This window comes from Camelus ferus, chromosome 10 (genome assembly GCF_009834535.1).
Source record: "Camelus ferus isolate YT-003-E chromosome 10, BCGSAC_Cfer_1.0, whole genome shotgun sequence".
Classification (NCBI taxonomy): domain Eukaryota; kingdom Metazoa; phylum Chordata; class Mammalia; order Artiodactyla; family Camelidae; genus Camelus; species Camelus ferus.
In genome coordinates, this window is record NC_045705.1 from 51684049 (window position 1) to 51706769 (window position 22721).

Sequence of the window (22721 nt, forward strand, 5' to 3'; positions counted from 1 at the left end):
CTTAGTTTCCTCATTTGTGAAATGGAAATAAGAATATTTCTCCTTCAATGAAAGCATTGTTTAAAGCGTAAACTTGAGCACTTTATAAATTATTATCAATGTATATAATCTATGCTCTGGACATGTGTACTTTCTACCCTCCAAAACATGATTCAATACTTGGCTTATTGCACTGAAGTGTCTATTTCAGTTCAATAATTTGCATTTTCCAGAACAATGGTTTTTCAACTGCATTGTTTGGTCATATTTAGTTGTAACTAATAAAAATTGTAAAGTACCAAAGTTTGCAAATTATTTTCTTATTTAATAAATTAGAATGGATGCAGTATTATCCCTATAATAACATTCTTAGTAACTTGCATTCATATATGCTTTTTTACTTTGGAAAGAAAGGAATACTAGGAATTGTACATAAGGACTATGTCCTCTAAGTTGCTATTAGTAATCTTGATCACTTTTCAGTAGTGTTTCTTGCACTACTAAACATTACCCATTCTCTAACTTTAGTTTTTCTAAAATAATGAAGTACATTGGACTGAAAGCATCAGTTATCCTCTCCTTAAGGCTTAAGTGTGTCTCTGGCCTTTCTAATACAGAAAAATTTGCCCTGAAATGGGCCTCCCACGTTTAGCTTACAAGTTGGAACCCAAAAGTATAAGAGGTGTCCATGCTGATGAAGTTCAATGAGAGCACCTCAGTCCTGCTGCTGTCTGTCCTTGAGCTTCACCAACTCAACACTATGTTTGACATGGAAAAGAAACGGCAAAGGGAAAATCCTAACAGGCAGGATCTTTATTTATTTCATTCCGTTGGCCTAACAATCTGCATCATAAGTGAGATGATCAACCTGCTGGTTTACCTGGTATAGTCCTGGTTTATGCTTGCTGTCCCAATGTAATTGTTAATAGACCCTTTCTTACCCAAAGCGTAAAGTGCTTACAATTGTTTATCAATGTATACCCAATTTCTAGTACTGTACACAGCATGCATTAGGTGCTCACCAAACATTTATTAAATGAATAAATGATGATCCAAGTAAAGACTAGCCTGTGAAATAGAGTTCCAAGAATTCAGCTCTGCACTAAAATGCCATGAGCAGTGAAGTGGGCTGAATGGTGGCCCCCAAAAGATATATTCACGCCCTAATCCCTGAAACTTGTGAATATTATTTTATATAGCAAAAGATATAATTAGGTTAAGGATCTCAAGAGAAGGAGTTTATCCTGAATTATCAGTGCAATCACTAGCATCCTCAGAGAGTCAGAGGGAGTTTCGTGACACACGCACATGGAGGAAAAGGCAATGTGAAGACAGAGCAGAGAGAGATGTAGCCACAAGCCAAGGAATGCCAACAGCCACCAGAAGCCGGAAGAGGTAAGAGATGGATTCTCCTCCTGAGCCTCCAAAAGAAATATGGCCCTGCCAACACCTTGACTTTGGACTTCAGACCTCCAGAACTGTAAGAAAATTAATTTCTGTTGTTTTAAGCCCCCTACTTTGTGACATTTGTTATGGCAGCCACAAGAAACTAATGCAAAAGTGATTTTAAAAAGGAATATCTCTATTACGGTTACTCACGTTGCTACAGGAGAGAGCTCGGTGCACTTGCAAAAGTAGGAGATTCTGCCACACACTAACTGAAGTATTTTGGAAAAGTTACCTCTTTTAATTTCCCTATCTGTAAAATTGGGGAAACGATAACTTCCCTACTTACCCCACATGACTTGTACTGAGACTCAAATGAGAGAATGTATTCAGTAAATATTTGTTGATGCCTGCTATATGCTAGGAACTATTCTAAGCACTGTATCTAAGGGATATCACAGTGAACATGACAGACAAGGTTCCTGCTGTCATTGAGATTATATCGTAACGTGGCAAGCAGACAATACACAAGAAAGAATGTAAAAAATCATTTCAGATAATGATAAGGACAGTGAAAAAAAAAGTGGAGTAATGTGATAGGGTGCCTGGAAAATGAAACATTACATACGGTGATCAGGGAAGGTCAAAAAGGTGACCATAAGCTCACAAAGCTAAGACCTAAATTTTGAAAAAGAGCCAGCCATGTAAAAACTGGAATAAGAACTTTGGGGGCAGTGGAACTTGAAAAATAAATAGCCATAGCCTTTGCATGTTTGAGGAATAGAAAACTTTGCATGAGCTGGATATATTTGAAGAACAGGAAAAAAAGGCCCATGTGACTGAAGTGTAGAGGTCAAGGAGGAATATGGTCGGAGATGAGTTCAGATAGATTGTCAAGGGTGGATCATGGAAGGCTATGCAGGCCACAATGACAAGTTTGGATTTTACTGTGGATATAATGTACATTCGTAATCAAGGGTTTTAAGCATGAGAGTGGTGTTATCTGATTTACATTTTTAAAAGATGACAGGCTTCTGGGTAGAGAATGTATTGGAGAGCAAGAGGAAGTTGAGAGACCAGTTAGGAGGCTATTATAGTAATCTAGGCTAGAGATAATGTTGGTTAGATTCAGGTGACAGCAATGTAGATCCAAAGAAGGGACTAATCTAAGATATTTTGGAGACAGAGCCAACAGAACTTCTGATGAATTGGCTATGAGATAAGAGACAGAGAGAAATTAAGAATGATTTATAAGTTTTTGGCCTTAGCAACTGACAGATGGTGAACAATGGAGGAAAAACTATTCGGAACATGTTAAATTCAAAATGCCTATTATATATCCAAGGGGAAATTTCAGTAGGCAACTTGATATATATCTATCACTTGCATGGGGTGGGGGGAGTGAATCAGAGCTGGTGATATAAATTTGGAAATCATCATCATATAAATCGTATTTAAAGTCATAGGGCAGATGAATTACATAGGGGGAAAATATTCAGAGGAAAGACAAGAAGGCCCAGAATAAATTCTTTGGTACTTCAGTATTTAGAGGTCAAGCAGAGGAGGAGAAGCTAGGAAAAACAGCTGAATTGGTGAAGGAGCCAATGAGGTAGGAGGAAATCCTGGAAAGTATAAAGTTATGGAAGCCAAGAGAAAAATGAATGAATAAATGTCAAAAAGATAATATGCATAAATATTTTCTCAGCTCCAAATGTGTGCAGAAAACTCTGTTGGAAATTCAAGAGAAGTTTTCCCCATCTCAAGGACCTTAAGATTTTGGAGGGAGATAAAAATAAGCCCCATAAAAATAATACAGTACATAGCCTTCTAACTGATCTCCTATCTCTAGGTTTGTCTTTCAAAACATTCTATATAAACCACAAAGTTAATTTTCCTATAGCAGCACTCTGATCAATTAAAACTGATCAGCTTTAGACCAAAACTAACTAGAGTTACTATCAGCTCAAGAACTTTCTATGCCTGTGTAGTCAGCTCCAAATCATCATTTTGGCATTCAAGGAAGGATGGCCCAGCTTCAGCCCCTATTATTCCCTTTATGAAACCTCAAGATTCTTCCTTGGTTGTTCAGTTTAGCATTGATTCTACCCTTTCCTCCCCTTGTATGTATCTTTTCTTTGTCTGGGTTGTGAACTCTTTGAAAACAGAGATTAAGCCCAAACTCCTTGCCTAGCCATTAGTAGATTAACTCATCAGCCTTACTTCTTCCTGCCAAATAGAAAAAGACCACCAAATTTTGTCATATAATATAGAACATGGGTGTTATAATGGAGCAAAATTTGAGTACCATAAAACTAGGTTATGAGTAATGAAAAATGAAGGAGGGATGCATCCAGGAATAGGGAAGTAGTCTGAAACCAGATTACCACAGGCCTTTTATGCCAAACTAGGGGATCCGGATGTTATTCTGTTAGGGGAAATCTACTGAGGTTTTTGAGCAGGGTATTTAAATATTCTTGTCTGTGCTTCAGGAATGAATCAGTAAAGGGGATAAATGAGGATGGCCTCAAAATTGCAAGCAATGGAGCATTAATGGGAATGAATTTTTTGAGGCAGCGATGCCAGCCTAACTGGCTCTATGAGAGAAGACTGAGTATCTGGGAGTGGTGAAAAACAAGGCCCATAGAAGAGGTAGGGTAGAGCCAGAGTATGAAGGGTTTGAAAGCCAGGCAAAGGCATATGAATTGGGAACCCTGGGTTCTGATGTCTGTTCCGCTCCTTGGGGAAAGTCCTTTATTGTTTCTAGAGCTCAGTTTCCTTTTCCTAGGGTTTTCTTCAGCTGTAAATGTTATCATTTTCCATAATACTCTGACCTGCTACAGTGTTTCTCAAATCTTGACTGCACATTAGTCACTTAGAGAGCCTTAAAAGCTGCTGATATCTGGATCCAACTCTGAGAGATTCAGATTTATCTGGTCCTGGATGCAGCCTGGACATTGTGAGTTTCAGATGGTCCCTCAGATGATTCTACTGTGTACCCAAGGTTGAGATCAAACTAGAAAACAGTGAAGAACTAAGATTCTTTAAAGCATCATAGTAATATGTTGGGAGAAAAAGTGGTTTAAGGAAGACTAGTTAAGAGTTTACAGAGTTGAAAGAAAAGACTAGGAGAACAACTGAAATTTTTCAGTAATTCAGGAGAAAAATTTACTAAGGCATACATTAGCATGCATCCAATGACACTATAGGAAATACGATGAATGTAGGAAGATGATTTAGAGGGAAGTAACACTAGTATTCAGTAATTAATTGAATGTTAAACCTGATCAAAAGGAAAGAGGAAGTACAAAGTTTCTAGTACAGAAGAATGGGGTGGGGGTATGGCGCACGCTTAACATGCGTGATGTCCCTGGGTTCAATCCCCAGTGCCTCCATTAACCAAAAAAAAAAGAAGGAGAAGGAGAATAGTGGGATCCTTTGCAAAACTAAAGAAATTGTGAAACAGTTGGCTAATCAATATTACTGATAATATGGTAACTGACATTAAGTAATTACTACACCAGGGACTATGCTATGTGCTTTACGTTTATTATCTCATTTAATCTTTACAACTCTGTGAATATATTTATTCCCATTTTACCGATTCAGAACTAAGAAGAAAGCTGGTAAACTTGCCCAAAGTTACACAGTAAGTGGTAGAGAAGATACCTGAACTAACTGGTCTGCTCCTTTTCCTTTTAAAAGGAAAATCATCAGTTACATACTGAGTGTATTGAATTTGAACAAATATCTAAAAAAAAAAAAAAGGAACATAAATGAGTGAATCAAGTCAGATTTCACTGTGGTGAAATGAAAAGAAAACATCTATATGAGGTAGTCACTACTCAGCTATACTTGAATGTTGCCCTATTGGAATTTTAGACCCAGTATTGCCATATTTTAAGATTTTTCATAAAAGACAGAAATGGGGATTTGTATGTAAAAATCTCCTAAACTTTCAATGTCGACTAATTCAGATGTTTAACATATCTGTGCAGCCTAAACTAAATATGGCTGCAAGTCTACATCTCTGATAAATAGGCTGTTGGAAACTCAGAACTGAAGTTAGTAAGAGATTTGAGCTGGAGATGTGTGATTAGGAAAACCTTAAGCACAGAGAGAATAGTAGATACTTCAGTTGCATGCTAGAGTAATAACTAGCATTTTACATGATTAATGAAAATAAAGCAAATATATATGTTAACAAGTCAGTCAGGACTCTAAGAGTTTTCCAATCTTTAGAAAACTGACAAAAAAATGGAAGTGTTAAAACTAGCAGATTGAAGTGGGTGTATTTAAAACTCAATTTTCTATAAACTAAAAGCTAAATTCCATATGACTTGAATTTTCACACATCCATGATGTGATGGAAATATTACAAAATGTGAATATCTATGTTTCCCACTGATTGAAAGGTAATGTAAAGATTGTGCTTTATCCCTATTTCCACTTGACTTCTCCTAGCCCAGTTTTTCACATACACTCATACCTGCAAAGCCCCATAGCAAAGGGGTTCATAATTAGCCAAGATTAAATGAAAGATTAAGAAAAACTTCTTTATTCTCAATTATTGAATTTCAAGTTTCTCAATTAGAAGACCATCCAGGTTTTAGGGCTCAGTAAATATTCTCTTTGATCTAGACTAAAATAGTGTTTTTGAACACTAGTCTTTCTATCAGATTAATGTGTATCAGTCATAAAGAATGTAAAGCAATTATGTAAAAATAAAATATCACATATATGAAAGCATTTTTGCAAACTATGAAGGCCTACAGAAATTATTTTAAAATATTCAGGTGTCATTTTGAAGCTAGAAGTGTCCTAAAATTACAAAGTGGAGACTTGTATTTGAAACACAATTTGCATCTTTCCCAAAAATAGTTTCCTTCTTTTTTTTCTTTAACATGTAGCTAACTCCAAGGGTGAAAATATCTTTTCCAGTTGTTAAAGTTCAAGTAAAATTGACTTAACAGCGATAATTGTAGCAAAATATAATAACGAAGGGGCATGATCAGCCTAATATAGGGAAAAGATCTAAAGATGTTGGAATTGTGTTAGAAACCTTCAGGGCCCCACCACACCCTTCTATGATCGGGTTTAAACGTCCTAGGAAAAACTGGCACCTCGCTTGAAAATTGTATTAAGGACTAGGTGTTTTCAACCCCAAGAGCTGTTTTGACATGTCAAATGTAAGTGTGGGACTTTGAAAATCCTGCCCTTTATCGGACACTTTCTTTAAAAGAAATGCATGTTAAAACACACGCACACACACAGTTTGCTTTTGATTACACATTGTATCAAAAATTGTGCTCAAAATGAAAATGGGAAATTTTCTGTTGTTTATGTATATGGAAATATGACTCCATTTTTGTTTAGCTAAAATTTCGCAAACGACGGAAGGCTTCATTTTACTGCATCTGTCCCTTAAAATACTACCTGAGAAGTATAAATAGTTCTGCCGGCTTTGAAAAGCCTAATCCTATTTGTTATGGTGGACCTTACATAAAACGGACATATGCAACTGTCAGTCTTCAATGTGTTAAAAAAAAAAAAAAATCAGGAGCTAGCAATTAAAACCTTCCAAACGCCCGCGCTCCGCAAACACGTCTTCTAAAGAATTCTGGTACATTCTGGGTATTCCTCCCTGCCCGCTGGCCGAACATTCCTTTGGGGAAAGCTGCTTCTCCAGTGAGGAGTAAAGACAATAAACCCCTTCCTTTCAGTCCTTTCTCATTCTCTGCAGGGGATGGAATAAATACGGAGCTGAATGAATCTCGCTCAACGCTTTCGTGTGCGCCGTCTGGTCTCCCGAACTCTACTACCCGCCGCCCTCCCCAAAGGCTGCTGAAGCCGAGCACCTGGAGACCAACGATTCCCGGTGCTGCGCCCGGGGGCGACAGGCCTCAGCCCTACAGGCCCATCCTAGGGAGGCCCAGCCTGCGAGGGACAATCTTGAGGGCGCCAGGAAGATCAATGCTCTGATACGGCAAGGATTGGAAACTGGTCGGGTAGAAAGGCGAGTTTCCTTCCCACACTCCGGTTGAGAAAATGAGGTAGAGGGGCAGGGGGCCCGTTTAACTCGAGCTTGGGGTACGGATTCTGCGAACAAAGAGATAGGAGGAAGACCAGGCAGCCACACCAACGCAGACTCAGAGAGCTCCACGACTTTACGCAAGTGGTTCACATCTCCACAGCGCTCAGTACGCCTTACGCCACTGACTTAAGACTCAGAGCCTTCGCGAATATGGCTTTGCGCACTGCGGCGGGGCTGCGCCGCAACCGAGCTTGGCCCTGTGGCTCCTCCCCGCCGCCCTGCGCCGATTGGTGGCGGACAGCATCCAGGCTGCTGATTGGGTGGCGAAGGAGCCATTCGGAGTGGCTCTGGTGGGTTCGGCTGCCCTAGAGTGATAAGTTCGGCTTCAGACACGCCTCAGCGCCAGCAGTGAGTCGGAGCTCTATGGAGGTGGCGGCGAGTATCGGGTGGTGGCTGCAGCAGCAACTCCTCTGAGCTGTTTCAGGCCGGTCCCGACTCCGTCCTCCCCCTTCCCTCCCCTTTTTTGTTTTCCGTTCCCCTTTCCCCTCCCTTCCCCGTCCCCGACAACCGGATCCTGAGGAGGCAGCTGCGGTGGCAGCTGCTGAGTTCTCGGTGAAGGTGAGTGAAGCTACTGCCGCCGCTGCCGCCGCCGCCGCCGCCGCCGCCGAGCGCTCTAAAATGGCCGCCGTCTCTGGCCGCTTCTTCTCCAGCGGCACAAAATGGCGGCCGCAGGCGGAGCCGGGCGGGGCGACCCCTTTTTAGCTTTTTCTCCGCTCTTCGGCATCTGGAAATTCTTCGCTTTTGTTCTCCTTTCCCGTTGCTGACGGAGTAGAAGGAACCCGGCAGCCCTGACGGCCCCCGGCCGTTTTCGTGGCTGTCGGCGGCCGTCTCCCGCGGGGCCGGCTGGGGCGCGTGTGTGCTCGGACGGGGAGAGAGCGTGGTGCGGCCGCGCGCACGCCGCCGGGAGGGACGCGGGCCGGCAGGCAGGGCCCGGCCGTTGGCGCGGGACCAGCCGAGGCGGAGGAGTGCCGGAGCCCGGCCTCCCGGCGGGGAGGAGGTGTGTGAGGCCCCGGGGCCGGCGGGGGGCGGCCGGGCTGCTCTTGGTTCGGGAGCGAAGGGCCTGGCCCGGCGGGCCTCGCCTGGACGGGAGAGGGGAGACACGGCGAGGGTTTCTGTGCTTTTGTCGGTGGGGGAGGCCATGGCGAGACAGCTGTCAGTTCCTCGGGGATTTATGGGTGGGAGGGGGCCCGCTGGAGGCGGCGGGTGGGAAGGAGGCCGCCTTCCTGCCCGGAGAACAAAGAGCCGGGCGCTGGGCCGGCGGGGGCGGCCTCCGCTCCTTCCCGAGGCTTGCCCCCAGCGGCTTCGCGGGAGGCTGTCGGAAGCACTTCCCTAACTCGGGCCTGGGTGGGAGGAATCCACTGCTCTTTTGTTTTCAGTAAGGGGAAAAATGGGGCGGAGGTTCCTGCTGCCATGTTGTGCCCTGGTCTTCCGCCTGCCTAGTGCCAGCCGCCGGGCACCCGGTCCTTCGCCCTCCCGCATGCTCTCTGCGCCGGGTTAGAGGAATGGACCGTGGGGAAGTCTTGGGTTAGCCTTTAGTCTGTTGCTTTTGCTCGTCAAGGACGCATGAAAAACTATAACAGTTCACCCTGAATGTGCTCGTGTTGATTAAGAGTTAGATTTTCTGGTATTGGTCTCAGTGTTCAGTTTTGAAGGAAGCAGAATGTGGCTTTTTCAAAGATTGGTTCTCAGCAATTAAGATGTTCTTAGTTTCTGTGGAGGCTCTTCTTGCGCTCTTTAAGACAAGGGAATTTCCAGGTGATAAACAAAATTTTACTGCCCATTTGTGTTTTGAGTACACTCTTTCAGTCTTATGAGATCTGCAATGCAGTGTAAGCTAAATCAACTGCAGTGTCAGGCTCTGAAATAAATTATAATTGAAGAGGGCTTATAGATCTGTATGTTAGTAGTGTCTAATTTCGGTACTCTTTCTCATTCTAGGTTTTTCATTTCTCCCATCCCCTTCCCTCCCCACCCCATCCATTAATATTATTCTTTTGAAGATTCTTCGTTGTCAAGCCGCCAAAGTGGAGAGTGCGATTGCAGAAGGGGGTGCTTCTCGTTTCAGGTATGTGTAGATTTATTTTGGCAACTGTTAGGAAAAGACTGACCACAAAATCAAAACAATAACCACTCCAAGTAATTCTGACTTAATGTACTGCAAGGTTAATTTATAATGTGTCATGTACATTTTTTTAAAAGCCCTTAAATTTTCGCTGTCTTCCATTTGCCATCTGAAGAATAAATGTAATTCATTAATTGGTTTCTTTTGGGTCCAAGTTCAGTCTTCATCTGTGGTGTACTTTCTAAAGTGCAGAATAATTAAAGAGAGCTTTTATGCATTTTGAGTGAAGTGTTCTTGGTATACTTTTTTTTTTAAGTTTTTTTTAATTTTTTTAAATAGTGCTTCTTCGGGCGGAGGAGGAAGTAGGGGTGCACCTCAGCACTATCCCAAGACTGCTGGCAACAGGTAAAGTAAACATGTAAAAAGAATGACTTTTATAAATAATAAATTTAGGTTAACAGTCTTTCAAATGCATAACCGTGTAGTTTATGTCAATGGGATAACAGGAATTGTAATCTTAACTGGCATGGTTTCTGCTGCTTATCCTAAATTTAGAATATCAGCTTTTGATTATTCCTTAGCCAAATCACCTAATGTGAGTTGAGGCTCTCAAACTGCTAGTTTATCCTCTTACTCTTTGGACTATTTTCACTTATGTTTTCTGAAGTTAACTGTTACTATCTTTGCTAAATTGTAGTAGTAACCCAGTATGCATGTAATATAGTCATGAGAGATTGGAAAATGTTGGTTCTCAAGGTGTGGCTCCTGGATTGGCAACATTGACATCACCTGAGAGCTTGCTAGAAATACAAGTTATCAGGCCTTACCAGACCCACTAAAGCAAAAACTGGGGTGGGCCTAGCAGTCTTTCAACAAGCTCTTTAGGTGATTCTGATCCACATTATTGTTTAAGAACCACTGTTGTGAGTTGCTTAGTTGTAAGGGAAGTTGAGAAAACCTAAACTTTTTTATTTTGAAGGATTTCTCATCTGTATGACAATTGATACGTGACTGGGTGCTGTGTTTTAAGTTGTCTTAATTATAATTCTCTTAACTTTGACTAGCGAGTTCCTGGGGAAAACCCCAGGGCAAAACGCTCAGAAATGGATTCCTGCACGAAGCACTAGACGAGATGACAACTCCGCAGCAAACAACTCCGCAAATGAAAAAGAACGACATGATGCAATCTTCAGGAAAGTAAGAGGGTAAGTTTTTTAGGTCTGTTTTGTCCTTTGTCTTGAAGGAGGGAAGAATGGATTAGCTGTACTTCTTTTGTGTGTTTGTTATATTAGTTAGAAGGTACTCCCCCAAGTACGTATTTTAATGAATGCCAGTGTTGACAGTTTCAAACTGAAAAGCAGCCCATCAGTATTTCGGGCTCAGAGTTGCTTTCAGTCATTGAGTTAAAAGCCACAAGCCTATTGTGCTGATATCTCCTATGCCTGGTGTGTAACCCAGTGATGCCCAGAACATAATGGTCTTAGCTCCTGGATCTAGCCTTGATAACAAGGAGGCTCTTGTCCTGGGTTTAGAGGATGTAAGGAAATTTTCTTGTCCTACAGCTCGGGGTCCCCCCAGTTAGATAGAAAATAAATTTTATTTACTTTTTGTTGAAGTATAGTTGATTTACAATGTTGTGTTACTTCCTGGTATACAGTAGAGTGATTTCGGTTATACATAAAGATTTCTTTTTCATATTCTTCTCCATTATGATCTATTAAATTCCCTGTGTTATACAGTAGGTCATTTTTGTTTGTATTTAGTAGTTTGTAGATAATATATTTTAAATAACAGGTTTATTTCAACATCCATTTGGTTAGATGAGTATGAAGATACGTCTTAATATTAAAGGGGGAGGTGATGGAAGAGAAAAATGAACATAATTTAAAAGCTGTTTTTCAATTTAATAATTCTCTGTGTGTTGGCTGATAGTCTCATTCCTTTTTTCCCAGCATACTAAATAAGCTTACTCCTGAAAAGTTTGACAAGCTATGCCTTGAGCTCCTCAATGTGGGTGTAGAGTCTAAGCTCATCCTTAAAGGGGTCATACTGCTGGTAAGTTAAATGTTGGCTAAACTGAAAGAGGAAAATATTTAATCCAAATTGGGTATTTTTGTTGTTGTTAACATTTGTGTTACTGCGTAAAACTAAGGTGTAAGTTAGATGTATGTATATTTGAAGATTGATAGTGATTTCTTTTTTTAAAAAAAGGAACCACTGACTTTTAATGGTATCAGATTTAAGGTGAATTTAAAATTGTTTATACTGTGCTTGGAGGGCTGAGAGGGTTACTTGGGGTATCAACAAGTTATTGGGGGTTTTTTTTGGTTTGTTTTTCCTTTTGTGAAAAACACCATAATTTGGTCTTGGAAATGAGTTCTGGGATGATTCAGCATCTGTTTATAGTTTTGATATCTAGATAATTTCAATTCCTGAAGCAGGAGAGTTTTACTAGTGTGAGATCTATATAATTGGACTTTCTGGTATACTGTAACAGCTAACATTTTAGTACTTATATCTTTGAAGGCTGTGTGCTAAAAGCATTTTACATGCCTCATTTGATTTGGCTTATACAATAAGTCCTATAAGAGGCATTCTCAAATTATAGATGAGGTGTAGAGAATTTGTCTACAATACTCTGATTGACGGAAATCTGTTGAGATTTAAGATCCTTAAGGCTGCGCGGAAGTATTAACTTGTGAGAAAAACTTTCTTTATAACATCGTATTTAGGTTTTTAAAATGACTTTTTCTGTAGATTGTGGACAAAGCCCTAGAAGAGCCAAAGTATAGCTCACTGTATGCTCAGCTATGTCTGCGATTGGCAGAAGATGCACCAAACTTTGATGGCCCAGCAGCAGAGGGTCAACCAGGACAGAAGCAAAGCACAGTAAGTGGTAGTGTTTGCTTGCCTATTCAAAGTTGATTTGAAAAGTTTCTTTAACAAACCCTAACAAATGTCTTTTGTTCCCAATAGACATTCAGACGCCTCCTAATTTCCAAATTACAAGATGAATTTGAAAACCGAACCAGAAATGTTGATGGTGAGAATTTATATTTGAAACTAGGTAGTTCTGTATATGTTCAATGTAATTCTGAATGTTTGACTTTATTCTTGTTTTTTTCAGTCTATGATAAGCGTGAAAATCCCCTCCTCCCTGAGGAGGAGGAACAGAGAGCCATTGCTAAGATCAAGATGTTGGGGAACATCAAATTTATTGGAGAACTTGGAAAGCTTGATCTTATTCATGAATCTATCCTTCATAAGTGCATCAAAACAGTAAGTATGGTTGGGAATTTAGATTTACATTGATCACTGGATACATCATTTAGGGGAAATGGGTCAATTATAATTAATTTGCCTTCTGAGAGTGTTGTTAGTAGGCTATCTAAGTATTTTAGATTGCCAGCAAAACTTAATTCAGTGTTGTAAATGTGGTAGTATGCAGTGTGTTTTTGCAAGGTAGACGTAGAAGTGGTTACTTATGTTAAGATTGCTCAATTTGGAGGGATTTCTTCAACAGAGCCCAGATAAAGAGTACTATGCTGGTTACTATAGGAACTATATGAGCAAATGCAAACTTAGGGGAAAGTGTTGTATCTAAACCAAGAAAGATTTGCAAACGTGGCCTTTAATTCTTTTGGTAGCTTTTGGAAAAAAAGAAGAGAGTACAACTCAAAGATATGGGAGAGGATTTGGAGTGCCTCTGTCAGATAATGAGGACAGTGGGACCTAGATTAGACCACGAACGAGCCAAGGTATGTGTTGGTGACAGAAACAGTGTAAGTAGCTTGTCTTAATTTTATTCAAATCAGACAGCTTATTTTTGTGATTAGAGGATTGTTGTTAGTCATTGGCCTTGATTATAATATCTAGAAGTTTTTAAAGCCTTAAATAGTATATACATTTGCCATTAGCACTGTCTTCTAATTGTGTATTTTTTATTTTCTCTTTCAGTCCTTAATGGATCAGTACTTTGCCCGAATGTGCTCCTTGATGTTAAGTAAGGAATTGCCAGCGAGGATTCGTTTCCTGCTGCAGGTAAAGCTGGTTTCCTTTAGGTATGTTGATAAGCTGACTTTGTTTAGAAATATTAAAATAATACTTAACTCTAAAACTATTTTTATACTAAAGGATACTGTAGAGTTGCGAGAACACCATTGGGTTCCTCGCAAGGCTTTTCTTGACAATGGACCAAAGACGATCAATCAAATCCGTCAAGATGCAGTAAAAGTAAGTTTTGCTTTTTTAATCAAGTGGGTTTTAAGTTTATAATAGCACAAAGACTCTTAAACTTGTTTTAGGCTATCTCATCTTACCAGTGAGCTTAATGATTTTAATACCTTGTATACCCCTTTGAGAATTTGACAGAAATTACGGTTCTATAATAGTCCAGAAGTACATCTCATTTCCCCAGTGTAAAAATTTTTGATTTTATGTGCAGTACTGTCTAGAAACAAGTGTTTATTCATTTTATTTCTGAAGGATCTAGGAGTCTTTATTCCTGCTCCCATGGCTCAAGGGATGAGAAGTGACTTCTTTCTGGAGGGACCGTTCATGCCACCAAGGATGAAAATGGATAGGGACCCACTTGGAGGACTTGCTGATATGTTTGGACAAATGCCAGGTGACTTTGAACAAAACAATTGTTTGGTTACATTTTAAAAATCAGTGTAACATTTTAATCAGAGGGTTGTAAAGAGTTGTCCACGTCTGTATTTTAAGGTAGCGGAATTGGTACTGGTCCAGGAGTTATCCAGGATAGATTTTCACCCACCATGGGGCGTCATCGTTCAAATCAACTCTTCAACGGCCATGGGGGACACATCATGCCTCCCACACAGTCGCAGTTTGGGGAGATGGGAGGCAAGTTTATGAAAGGCCAGGTAAGAAAACATCTAAGAATATTTCGGCAACAAGTATTAAATCATGCAATGTATAAGATTAATTTTGGATTTTTTTGTTTGTTTGTTTTTTTAAAGTGCAAATATTTTAGGCTTGGAAAACCTTAAAGACGTGTTTTTTTAAACCAAATTTACATCTGCAACAGTTAATTTCAAACTTGGTGAAATGCTTATCCTTAAATTAGTAAAGTATTAGTAAAATCACATCACTTTGATATAGTTAGGTTAGATTTTTATTCTTCCTTGTTTCATCTTTTACTTTCTCTGGGCAAATTCAGTTAAACTTTCCTTATGGCTTGGTCTCATCCCTCTGGTATACTTGATTATCATAATTTGTGGACCCCTTTTTATCTAGACTTTCTTTCTCTCTTTCTGAAATAGGGGCTAAGCCAGCTCTACCATAACCAGAGTCAGGGACTCTTATCCCAGCTGCAAGGACAGTCCAAGGATATGCCACCTCGGTTTTCTAAGAAAGGACAGCTTAATGCAGATGAGGTACAATTGCCTATGTTATTTATATACCTTAGTTTGTCAATTCAGAAATCTATTGCCCGATGATTATAAAAAGACGCGTTATTAAGAGGACTTAATGCTGGAGTTCTTTACCTTCTTTCTCTCTTTTCTATACTTCTTTTTCTTTCTTTGGATGTCCAGCGTCCTATGAGCGAAGATTATGAGATATGAGGGCAAACTTCTTAAATCTTTGCTTGGAATAAGGAAAATGGTTGTCAAGATTGTGACTATGACTTCCCTGTAAATAGAATGACAGTTAAAGAATAAAGTAAAACACTTTCTGAACTCTAATTAAATTTTCTGGGTTTTAATATTTTAGTGATGCTAATCCTTGGAGAACTCTGATACAAATACAAGATTTATAACAGTATCTTACTTTTGTGTGGGTCAGATCTTTAGTTTTCTTGCCAGAAATTAAACTTATTAAACATGGGGTAACATTGTTAGTTATTGGAGAGAAAGCCATAAATTTTATTATCATGTTTGTGTATACTGAGTTTTAGGATGTTGGAATGTTGCATTTAATCTGTTAGCTAACTGAATATTAACTTTGATGTCTTTTTTGATTTGTTTTCAATTCTAGATTAGTCTGAGGCCTGCTCAATCTTTCCTAATGAATAAAAATCAAGTGCCAAAGCTTCAGCCCCAGATAACTATGATTCCTCCTAGTGCACAGCCACCACGCACTCAGACACCACCTCTGGGACAGGTATGGACTGCAGTAGGACACATTTTCTATTCCAGTACTTTTCTGAGGATGTCTAAAGACTTTATGGGTGTCTTCCCTCTAACTTCATAAGCTCCTTTAAAAAAAAAACAATCATGCCTTTTTTGTTGCTATTTTTTAGACACCTCAGCTTGGTCTCAAAACTAATCCACCACTTATCCAGGAAAAGCCTGCCAAGACTAGTAAAAAGCCACCACCATCAAAGGAAGAACTGCTTAAACTAACTGTAAGTCTCTAATCCCATAGTCTAGTTTACAAAGTGTATTTGAGATAGGAAAATGCTGAAGATGTTTGGATTTTTTTCTTTTCAGGAAACTGTTGTAACTGAGTATCTGAATAGTGGAAATGCGAATGAAGCTGTCAATGGTGTTAGAGAGATGAGGGCTCCTAAACACTTTCTCCCTGAGATGTTAAGCAAAGTAATCATCCTATCACTAGATAGAAGTGATGAAGATAAAGAAAAAGCAAGTTCTTTGATCAGTTTACTCAAACAGGAAGGGATAGCCACAAGTGACAACTTCATGCAGGTAGGACACATTCCTTAATCTGTAAGAACTTCCCTTTAAAATTTGAAAACTAATAAACTAACTGTATTATATGTTCCTTCTTAGGCTTTCCTGAATGTATTGGACCAGTGCCCTAAACTGGAGGTTGACATCCCCTTAGTGAAATCATATTTAGCACAGTTTGCAGCTCGTGCTATCATTTCGGAGCTGGTGAGCATTTCAGAACTAGCTCAACCACTGGAAAGTGGCACCCATTTTCCTCTCTTCTTACTTTGTCTTCAGCAGTTAGCTAAATTACAAGATCGAGAATGGTTAACAGAGCTTTTCCAACAAAGCAAGGTCAATATGCAGAAAATGCTCCCAGGTAAGAGAATGGGGGTGTCATTTTGTGTTTCAGTACTAAATTTAGAGATTCCTTAGTACCTTGAGTGAATTTGGACAGGTCAGTGTGATTATCCTGTGTGGATAATAAGCATCACTGCAGGTAGACTTCACCTTATAAAGAGAGACTGTTGTGCTTGAATTGTTCTCATTGGATTTAAATATTGAGAGTTTGCTTAGGTTAGTTCTCTATTCTTTTACATGAAGTGCGTTTGGGTATTTGTACAGCTGTTACCTAGACCAGCTGAGTAAAATGAACTACCTGATGGTGGTATGGCTTTGTCTCCTCAGAAATTGATCAGAATAAGGACCGCATGTTGGAGATCTTGGAAGGAAAGGGACTGAGTTTCTTATTCCCACTCCTCAAATTGGAGAAGGAACTGTTAAAGCAAATAAAGTTGGATCCATCCCCTCAAACCATATATAAATGGATTAAAGATAATATCTCTCCCAAACTTCATGTAGATAAAGGATTTGTGAACATCTTAATGACTAGGTAAGATAAAGTTATGGTTGTCTGCATCTCAGTACAGGGTTAACGTGTGTTTTATTTTCTAGGAAAAAGTCTACAAGGCAAAGGACTAAGAATTTTCTGTTTCTTGAGCTAGAAAATTCACTTTGGGGTTCTAATAAGATCTCCTTCTGTGCAGCTTCTTACAGTACATTTCTAGTGAAGTAAACCCGCCCAGTGATGAAACAGATTCTTCCTCTGCTCCTTCCAAAGAACAGTTAGAGCAGGAAAAACAACTGCTTCTTTCCTTCAAGCCAGTAATGCAGAAATTCCTCCACGATCACGTTGATCTACAAGTCAGTGCCCTCTATGCTCTTCAGGTGCACTGCTACAACAGCAACTTCCCAAAAGGTGAGGACCAGTAGCAGAAGAGTGGCAAGTCAGGGGTGATTCTTAAAAACAGCACACTAAATAATGGAGTTTCATTTTGTCTTTTAGGCATGTTACTCCGCTTTTTTGTTCACTTCTATGACATGGAAATTATTGAAGAAGAAGCTTTCTTAGCTTGGAAAGAAGATATAACCCAAGAGTTTCCGGGGAAAGGCAAGGCTTTGTTCCAGGTAAATCTTTGTTTCAAAATTTTGATCTGCTTTTTCAGGTTACGTGGTACTACTTTTTTTGTTTGTTTTTTTACTTGGTAATACTTTAATAAGCTTTCTTAAGTTGAAATAAAAGCAGAAAAGCCCTGGTAATTTGTACGTACATGCTATTCTGCACTGTTACAAGCTATGGTAAAACAGCAAAATGAGGTAAAGGTATTAAATAAAAGACGTCAATCCTAGGAGTAGGTAAGGTGAAAGATTGGGTGATTGTACAAAATTGGATTTAAACTTTTTTTTAAATGTTAGTAAAGATGAGATTGCTTCTGACTTCTTATGCCATGATTTTCTATCTTACCATCTGGAATTCTAGCCCTAGGGAGGAATTTGCCAGGGAAATTACACAGTGGACATAAGTCACCTGGAGAGTAGTTTGAAAGGAGGAGGTTCTAGGCCTGATTCTGTTCATTCTGATTGAGTAGGTCTGTGTGTGGTCTACAGCCCAGGTGGTTCTCATACTAGTTTTCCAGGGGTGAGGCTTTGAGAAGTACTAGTCTATAGTATCTTTACTCCTAAGGTTCACAGCTGGCTTCGAGGCTCACTCTCAGGCATTTATCCGTAGTCCTGTCCTGAGGGAATCTGATCCTATAATTCAGCGGTAGGGTTGGAAATTTAAGTCTGGGAGGAGCTACTGTCCTGCGTTAAAAAATAGTCCAGAAGTGTAATGGGAGCAGTATCAAAGAATGACACCTGAGCTAACTGGCCAGAAACAGCTTGTATGTTACCACAAGTCCAAATAATGAGCCATTCTTTAAAATAACTTAGTGACTATACAGATGCAGGTTTTGGAGCCTGTTTGCAATTATAAAATGTGTGTGATACTACCTAAAACTTTCGTCCTCGGGCAGGTTGCTCGTTTGACACAGAATCAAAATTTTCTGCCAAGAGTTTTTATATATTTTGTAAGTACTGCTTATTTTGTCAAATTACAAATTTATAGGTGAATCAGTGGCTAACCTGGCTAGAAACTGCTGAAGAAGAAGAATCAGAGGAAGAAGCTGACTAAAAGAACCAGCCAAAGCCTTAAATTGTGCAAAACATACTGTTGCTATGATGTAACTGCATTTGACCTAACCACTGCGAAAATTCATTCCGCTGTAATGTTTTCACAATATTTAAAGCAGAAGCACGTCAGTTAGGATTTCCTTCTGCATAAGGTTTTTTGTAGTGTAATGTCTTAATCATAGTCTACCATCAAATATTTTAGGAGTATCTTTAATGTTTAGATAGTATATTAGCAGCATGCAATAATTACATCATAAGTTCTCAAGCAGAGGCAGTCTATTGCAAGGACCTTCTTTGCTGCCAGTTATCATAGGCTGTTTTAAGTTAGAAAACTGAATAGCAACACTGAATACTGTAGAAATGCACTTTGCTCAGTAATACTTGAGTTGTTGCAATATTTGATTATCCATTTGGTTGTTACAGAAAAATTCTTAACTGTAATTGATGGTTGTTGCCGTAATAGTATATTGCCTGTATTTCTACCTCTAGTAATGGGCTTTATGTGCTAGATTTTAATATCCTTGAGCCTGGGCAAGTGCACAAGTCTTTTTAAAAGAAACATGGTTTACTTGCACAAAACTGATCAGTTTTGAGAGATCGTAAATGCCCTTGAAGTGGTTTTTGTGGGTGTGAAACAAATGGTGAGAATTTGAATTGGTCCCTCTTATTATAGTATTGAAATTAAGTCTACTTAATTTATCAAGTCATGTTCATGCCCTGATTTTATATACTTGTATCTATCAATAAACATTGTGATACTTGATAGAGTTGTGTGTGACTTTTAGTATATGAGAATTGATAGCTTTTGTTTTGAAATTATGAAGTTCCCAAGATAGGTCTCTTTTTCATGGTAAGAATTCAAGGTGGTTATTCCTCTTTAGCTCAGGTTACTATAAGTAACCAGTCTGCAATTCCTGTACTCAAGGGCAGTGCTGAGAATCACAAGTCTCACGAATTATGAGGGACGTTGCAAATGCATAGCAACAAATTTGGTGGTATTTTTTTAATCGTCGTAATGAAATACATGAAACTGAGAGGTTTACCACACTCATGGTCAAGACAAGCATGGCTATCCTGTCATTCTCAGTAGCTAGCCCCACCCAGGAAATTCTCCCCACAGTAGCCCAGTAAAATTGGCACCTTAATCCAACTGAAGCTCTGCATGGAGGTTTAAGATGTGTCCAGAAACCGCGTAAGCATCTGCTGAAGCCCCCAACCTCTTGCTCACCAGCCCTAGGAATGTGACTTTGCTAACTGGCTGGGGCTTGGATAGGGGCTTTTGAGAAAGTGCTGGCATTCTGGTTGCTGTCTTTGCTTCTGAGAGCAATCTGTGCCTGGTTTGGGGAACGCCTCTAGGCAGACAGTAACACACCTTACTGCTAAATCCGATAGAACCTTCGTCTTCCAAGTTCTACCTGCTTATTCTCCAAGGGGCAGAGGAGGGTAAAACCACTACCTATGTCCTATTGGAGCCGGCAGCTAGCTCTTCCTGTCTTCTGGCAGTCCTCTAAACTGAAGTTATAACAGAAGTACTTCATTATTAAAGCTCAGCAGAGGCTTGTGTATATGACTAGATACAACAATTTTGGGAAGCTGACTTGACTAGGCTGTAGAAATAATAAAGGAGCAATAAATGGCATTTCTGGTTGTCTGCCTAACCCTCCATAAGAGGGGAACTGATTTAAAACCCAGCAAGTGGCCTATTGTTAGGGAGGTGGGTCTTGGCTTCGGGTTACAGCCAGAGTTCTCCCAATTCAGCTAGAGACTTGGGCCAAAGGAAGTCCCAGAGTTAGGCCTGATGTGTAGAGGTTTGTTCCTGATTGTAGAAGTCAGACTTCGTCCTCCACCTGCCCCACTGCTTCAAGAAAACTTTAAAAGAATGGACACTCCCATCTTGTTCCAAAAACACTGACCAGGGTATTTTACAACCTGCCATACTATGGAGTAACATTTGGCTGTACTTGGCACGCGCCTTGTGTGGATGTCGTACTGCTTCGGATCAGCATGCAGTGACTTGTCTTAAAAGTAGGATTCCACATCTTCCCCGGTTTTGGCTTTCTTACGTGTACAGCAAAACAGGTTAACTATATTTTGTCAATTCCTGTTTTTCCTCATTTTCTAACAGGTTGCCCTTAACTCCACCAAACCTTTCTCAGTATCACCTGTAACTCCAGTGCTGTCTGTATCCAATAGGTTTTCATCATCTGTAGGCAGCATTTGACAGTAAATCATTCCTTGAGACTTCACTTCAGGACAACTTAATTTTCTTCCTTGCTCTGTGTTCCTCAGTCTCCAAAGGCAAATGCCGGCTGTCAAGCCTAATCTCCGATGATCAAATTTCCCTTCAAATTACCAAATTCTCCCTTAAAAACAATAGAACTTGCCTCTTCAATTGCTGCTGTCATTTCTCACCTAAGTACCACATAAGCCGCCTGCTTTGTCCTTGCTGTTCTTTGGTCTCTTCAACACAATAGCCAGAAGAAGAATCCTTTAAAACAAAACAAACCGCTTAGCACAAAATCTACCAAATGGTTTCCACCTGGACTTTAAAGTCGAAATACTTAAATCTGATCGACACAGCCCTACATCTGATCTAGTCTTCCCTCCTTCCTGTCCTTACCCCACACCCTGTCTGATCTAAGTTCTTGCCGCCGGCCCTTTCCCATTCTGTTCCCCCGGCCCTGGCCTCCTTAAGTTTCCCTGGGACATGCCAAACGGGGATTTTCTGTTGCTGCTTTCCTCTGGATAATGGGATGACTGGCTCTCTTTCCCTCAAGTCTCGGGTTAAGTATCACTTTTATTAGTAAGGTCTCCACTGTCTACCCTATTTTAAAATGTAATCCTGAACACATTTTTCCTGCTGTAGGTATCTCCACATCACATTAGCATGTGACACGCTGCAGTTTGTATCTGACTCCCACCAGAATGACATTCTTGACTTGTTAACTGCTGTATCCCCAGCACCTAGAACAGTGCCTAGCACACGGAAGCACTCGAGTTGATGAACCAAATCACAAACTAATACATAATCCTTCATGGCAAGATCTGGACGTGGAAGGGTGAGTGGAAAAACTCGAGGTTATGTTCTAGCTAGATCTAGGATTCATTCCTATCACTTATTAGCAGTGTGGTCTTAGGCAAGGTATTTTATTTCTCTGACTCTTGATTTCTTTTGAAAGTGGGGCTAAGGCTTAAGAATTGCCATGAGAGCTGAATAAGGCGTATGTGGAAGTCCCTGGCAGAGAGCCTCATACATAGTAGTCCTTGTCAATGTCTGGCTTCTCAGTAGCTTTCTCAAGACTTCTCACGAGGAGAGCTGCTTCCAGCCTGAGCTTCCAGTCGCCAGCTAAGTCCAGCGGGCATTTCTCAGTCTTCTTCCTTGTCCTATCAATAGCTTTCAACAGTCAGCTGCTCTCTTTCCTATTTTGTTGGTTTTCCTCAGGTTTCTTGGTCTCCTTTCAAGGCTCTCTTTTATAGCCAGGTTCATGAATGGTACTCCTCAGCACTGTCGCTCCTGTAGCTCCAGCGACCACCTCTGTGCTGATGACATCTATATCTTGAGTCCCAGTTTCTTCCCAGAACATTAAACTTGCACATCTAACCAGACCCCTGGACATTTTCTCTGCGTGTACCACAAGCACTTCAAAGGCAGCACGTCCATCACTAAACTCTTTCCCCCAAACCAACATTTCCTCTTCTTCTGGCTCTGAATGATAACCTATTTGCACTAGCTCACTAGATGGAAACTTAAAATAGGGATTTATCAATAAATTCTCGTTGAAGGAACTTGACTTTTTCTCATTTGTAGCCGCCCTGGCCTTACATTTCCCAGTGCTTCCAATGCAATTACAAAGCACCCAGTTCCCCACATTACATTAATTTATTTATTTGCACATGCACTGAGTGAGCACCCTGTCTGTGCCAGCCTGGCACTAGGGGCTGGGACACAGCATGAGTAAGATGCCATTCCTCTCCCCAAGGACCCCGCTGTCCAGCAGGAGGGACAGGAACAGATCCTGTGGGACACACTGAGATGAGAGAAAGGGGATACCTGAGC

General features: G+C 40.3%; 1 protein-coding gene and 1 non-coding gene across 2 annotated transcripts; both read left to right on the forward strand.

Moving 5' to 3' along the window:
* Positions 1–667: 667 nt before the first annotated feature.
* On the forward strand, positions 668–19427 carry EIF4G2 (eukaryotic translation initiation factor 4 gamma 2). The gene is made up of 25 exons (XM_032490507.1): positions 668–862; positions 7203–7370; positions 7588–7750; positions 7872–8014; positions 9457–9521; positions 9858–9923; positions 10583–10723; positions 11471–11573; positions 12276–12407; positions 12495–12561; positions 12646–12797; positions 13166–13276; positions 13476–13559; positions 13653–13751; positions 14004–14145; positions 14244–14404; positions 14804–14917; positions 15519–15644; positions 15784–15888; positions 15974–16189; positions 16274–16532; positions 16841–17045; positions 17200–17411; positions 17499–17620; positions 18600–19427. The coding sequence occupies exons 1-25, from the start codon at positions 668–670 to the stop codon at positions 18663–18665; spliced, it is 3417 nt and encodes a 1138-aa protein (XP_032346398.1). The 3' UTR covers positions 18666–19427.
* On the forward strand, positions 14970–15112 carry LOC116666727. The gene has a single exon (XR_004323626.1). It is a non-coding gene; the product is annotated as a small nucleolar RNA SNORD97 (small nucleolar RNA).
* Positions 19428–22721: the final 3294 nt, after the last annotated feature.

Coding starts and splice junctions, on each gene's coding strand:
- EIF4G2 (XM_032490507.1), top strand. CDS start 668: ATGCTGATGAAGTTCAATGAGAGCACCTCAGTCCTGCTGCTGTCTGTC. Junction 10,724..11,470: donor ATCTTCAGGAAAGTAAGAGG/GTAAGTTTTTTA, acceptor CTTTTTTCCCAG/CATACTAAATAAGCTTACTC. Junction 11,574..12,275: donor TTAAAGGGGTCATACTGCTG/GTAAGTTAAATG, acceptor CTTTTTCTGTAG/ATTGTGGACAAAGCCCTAGA.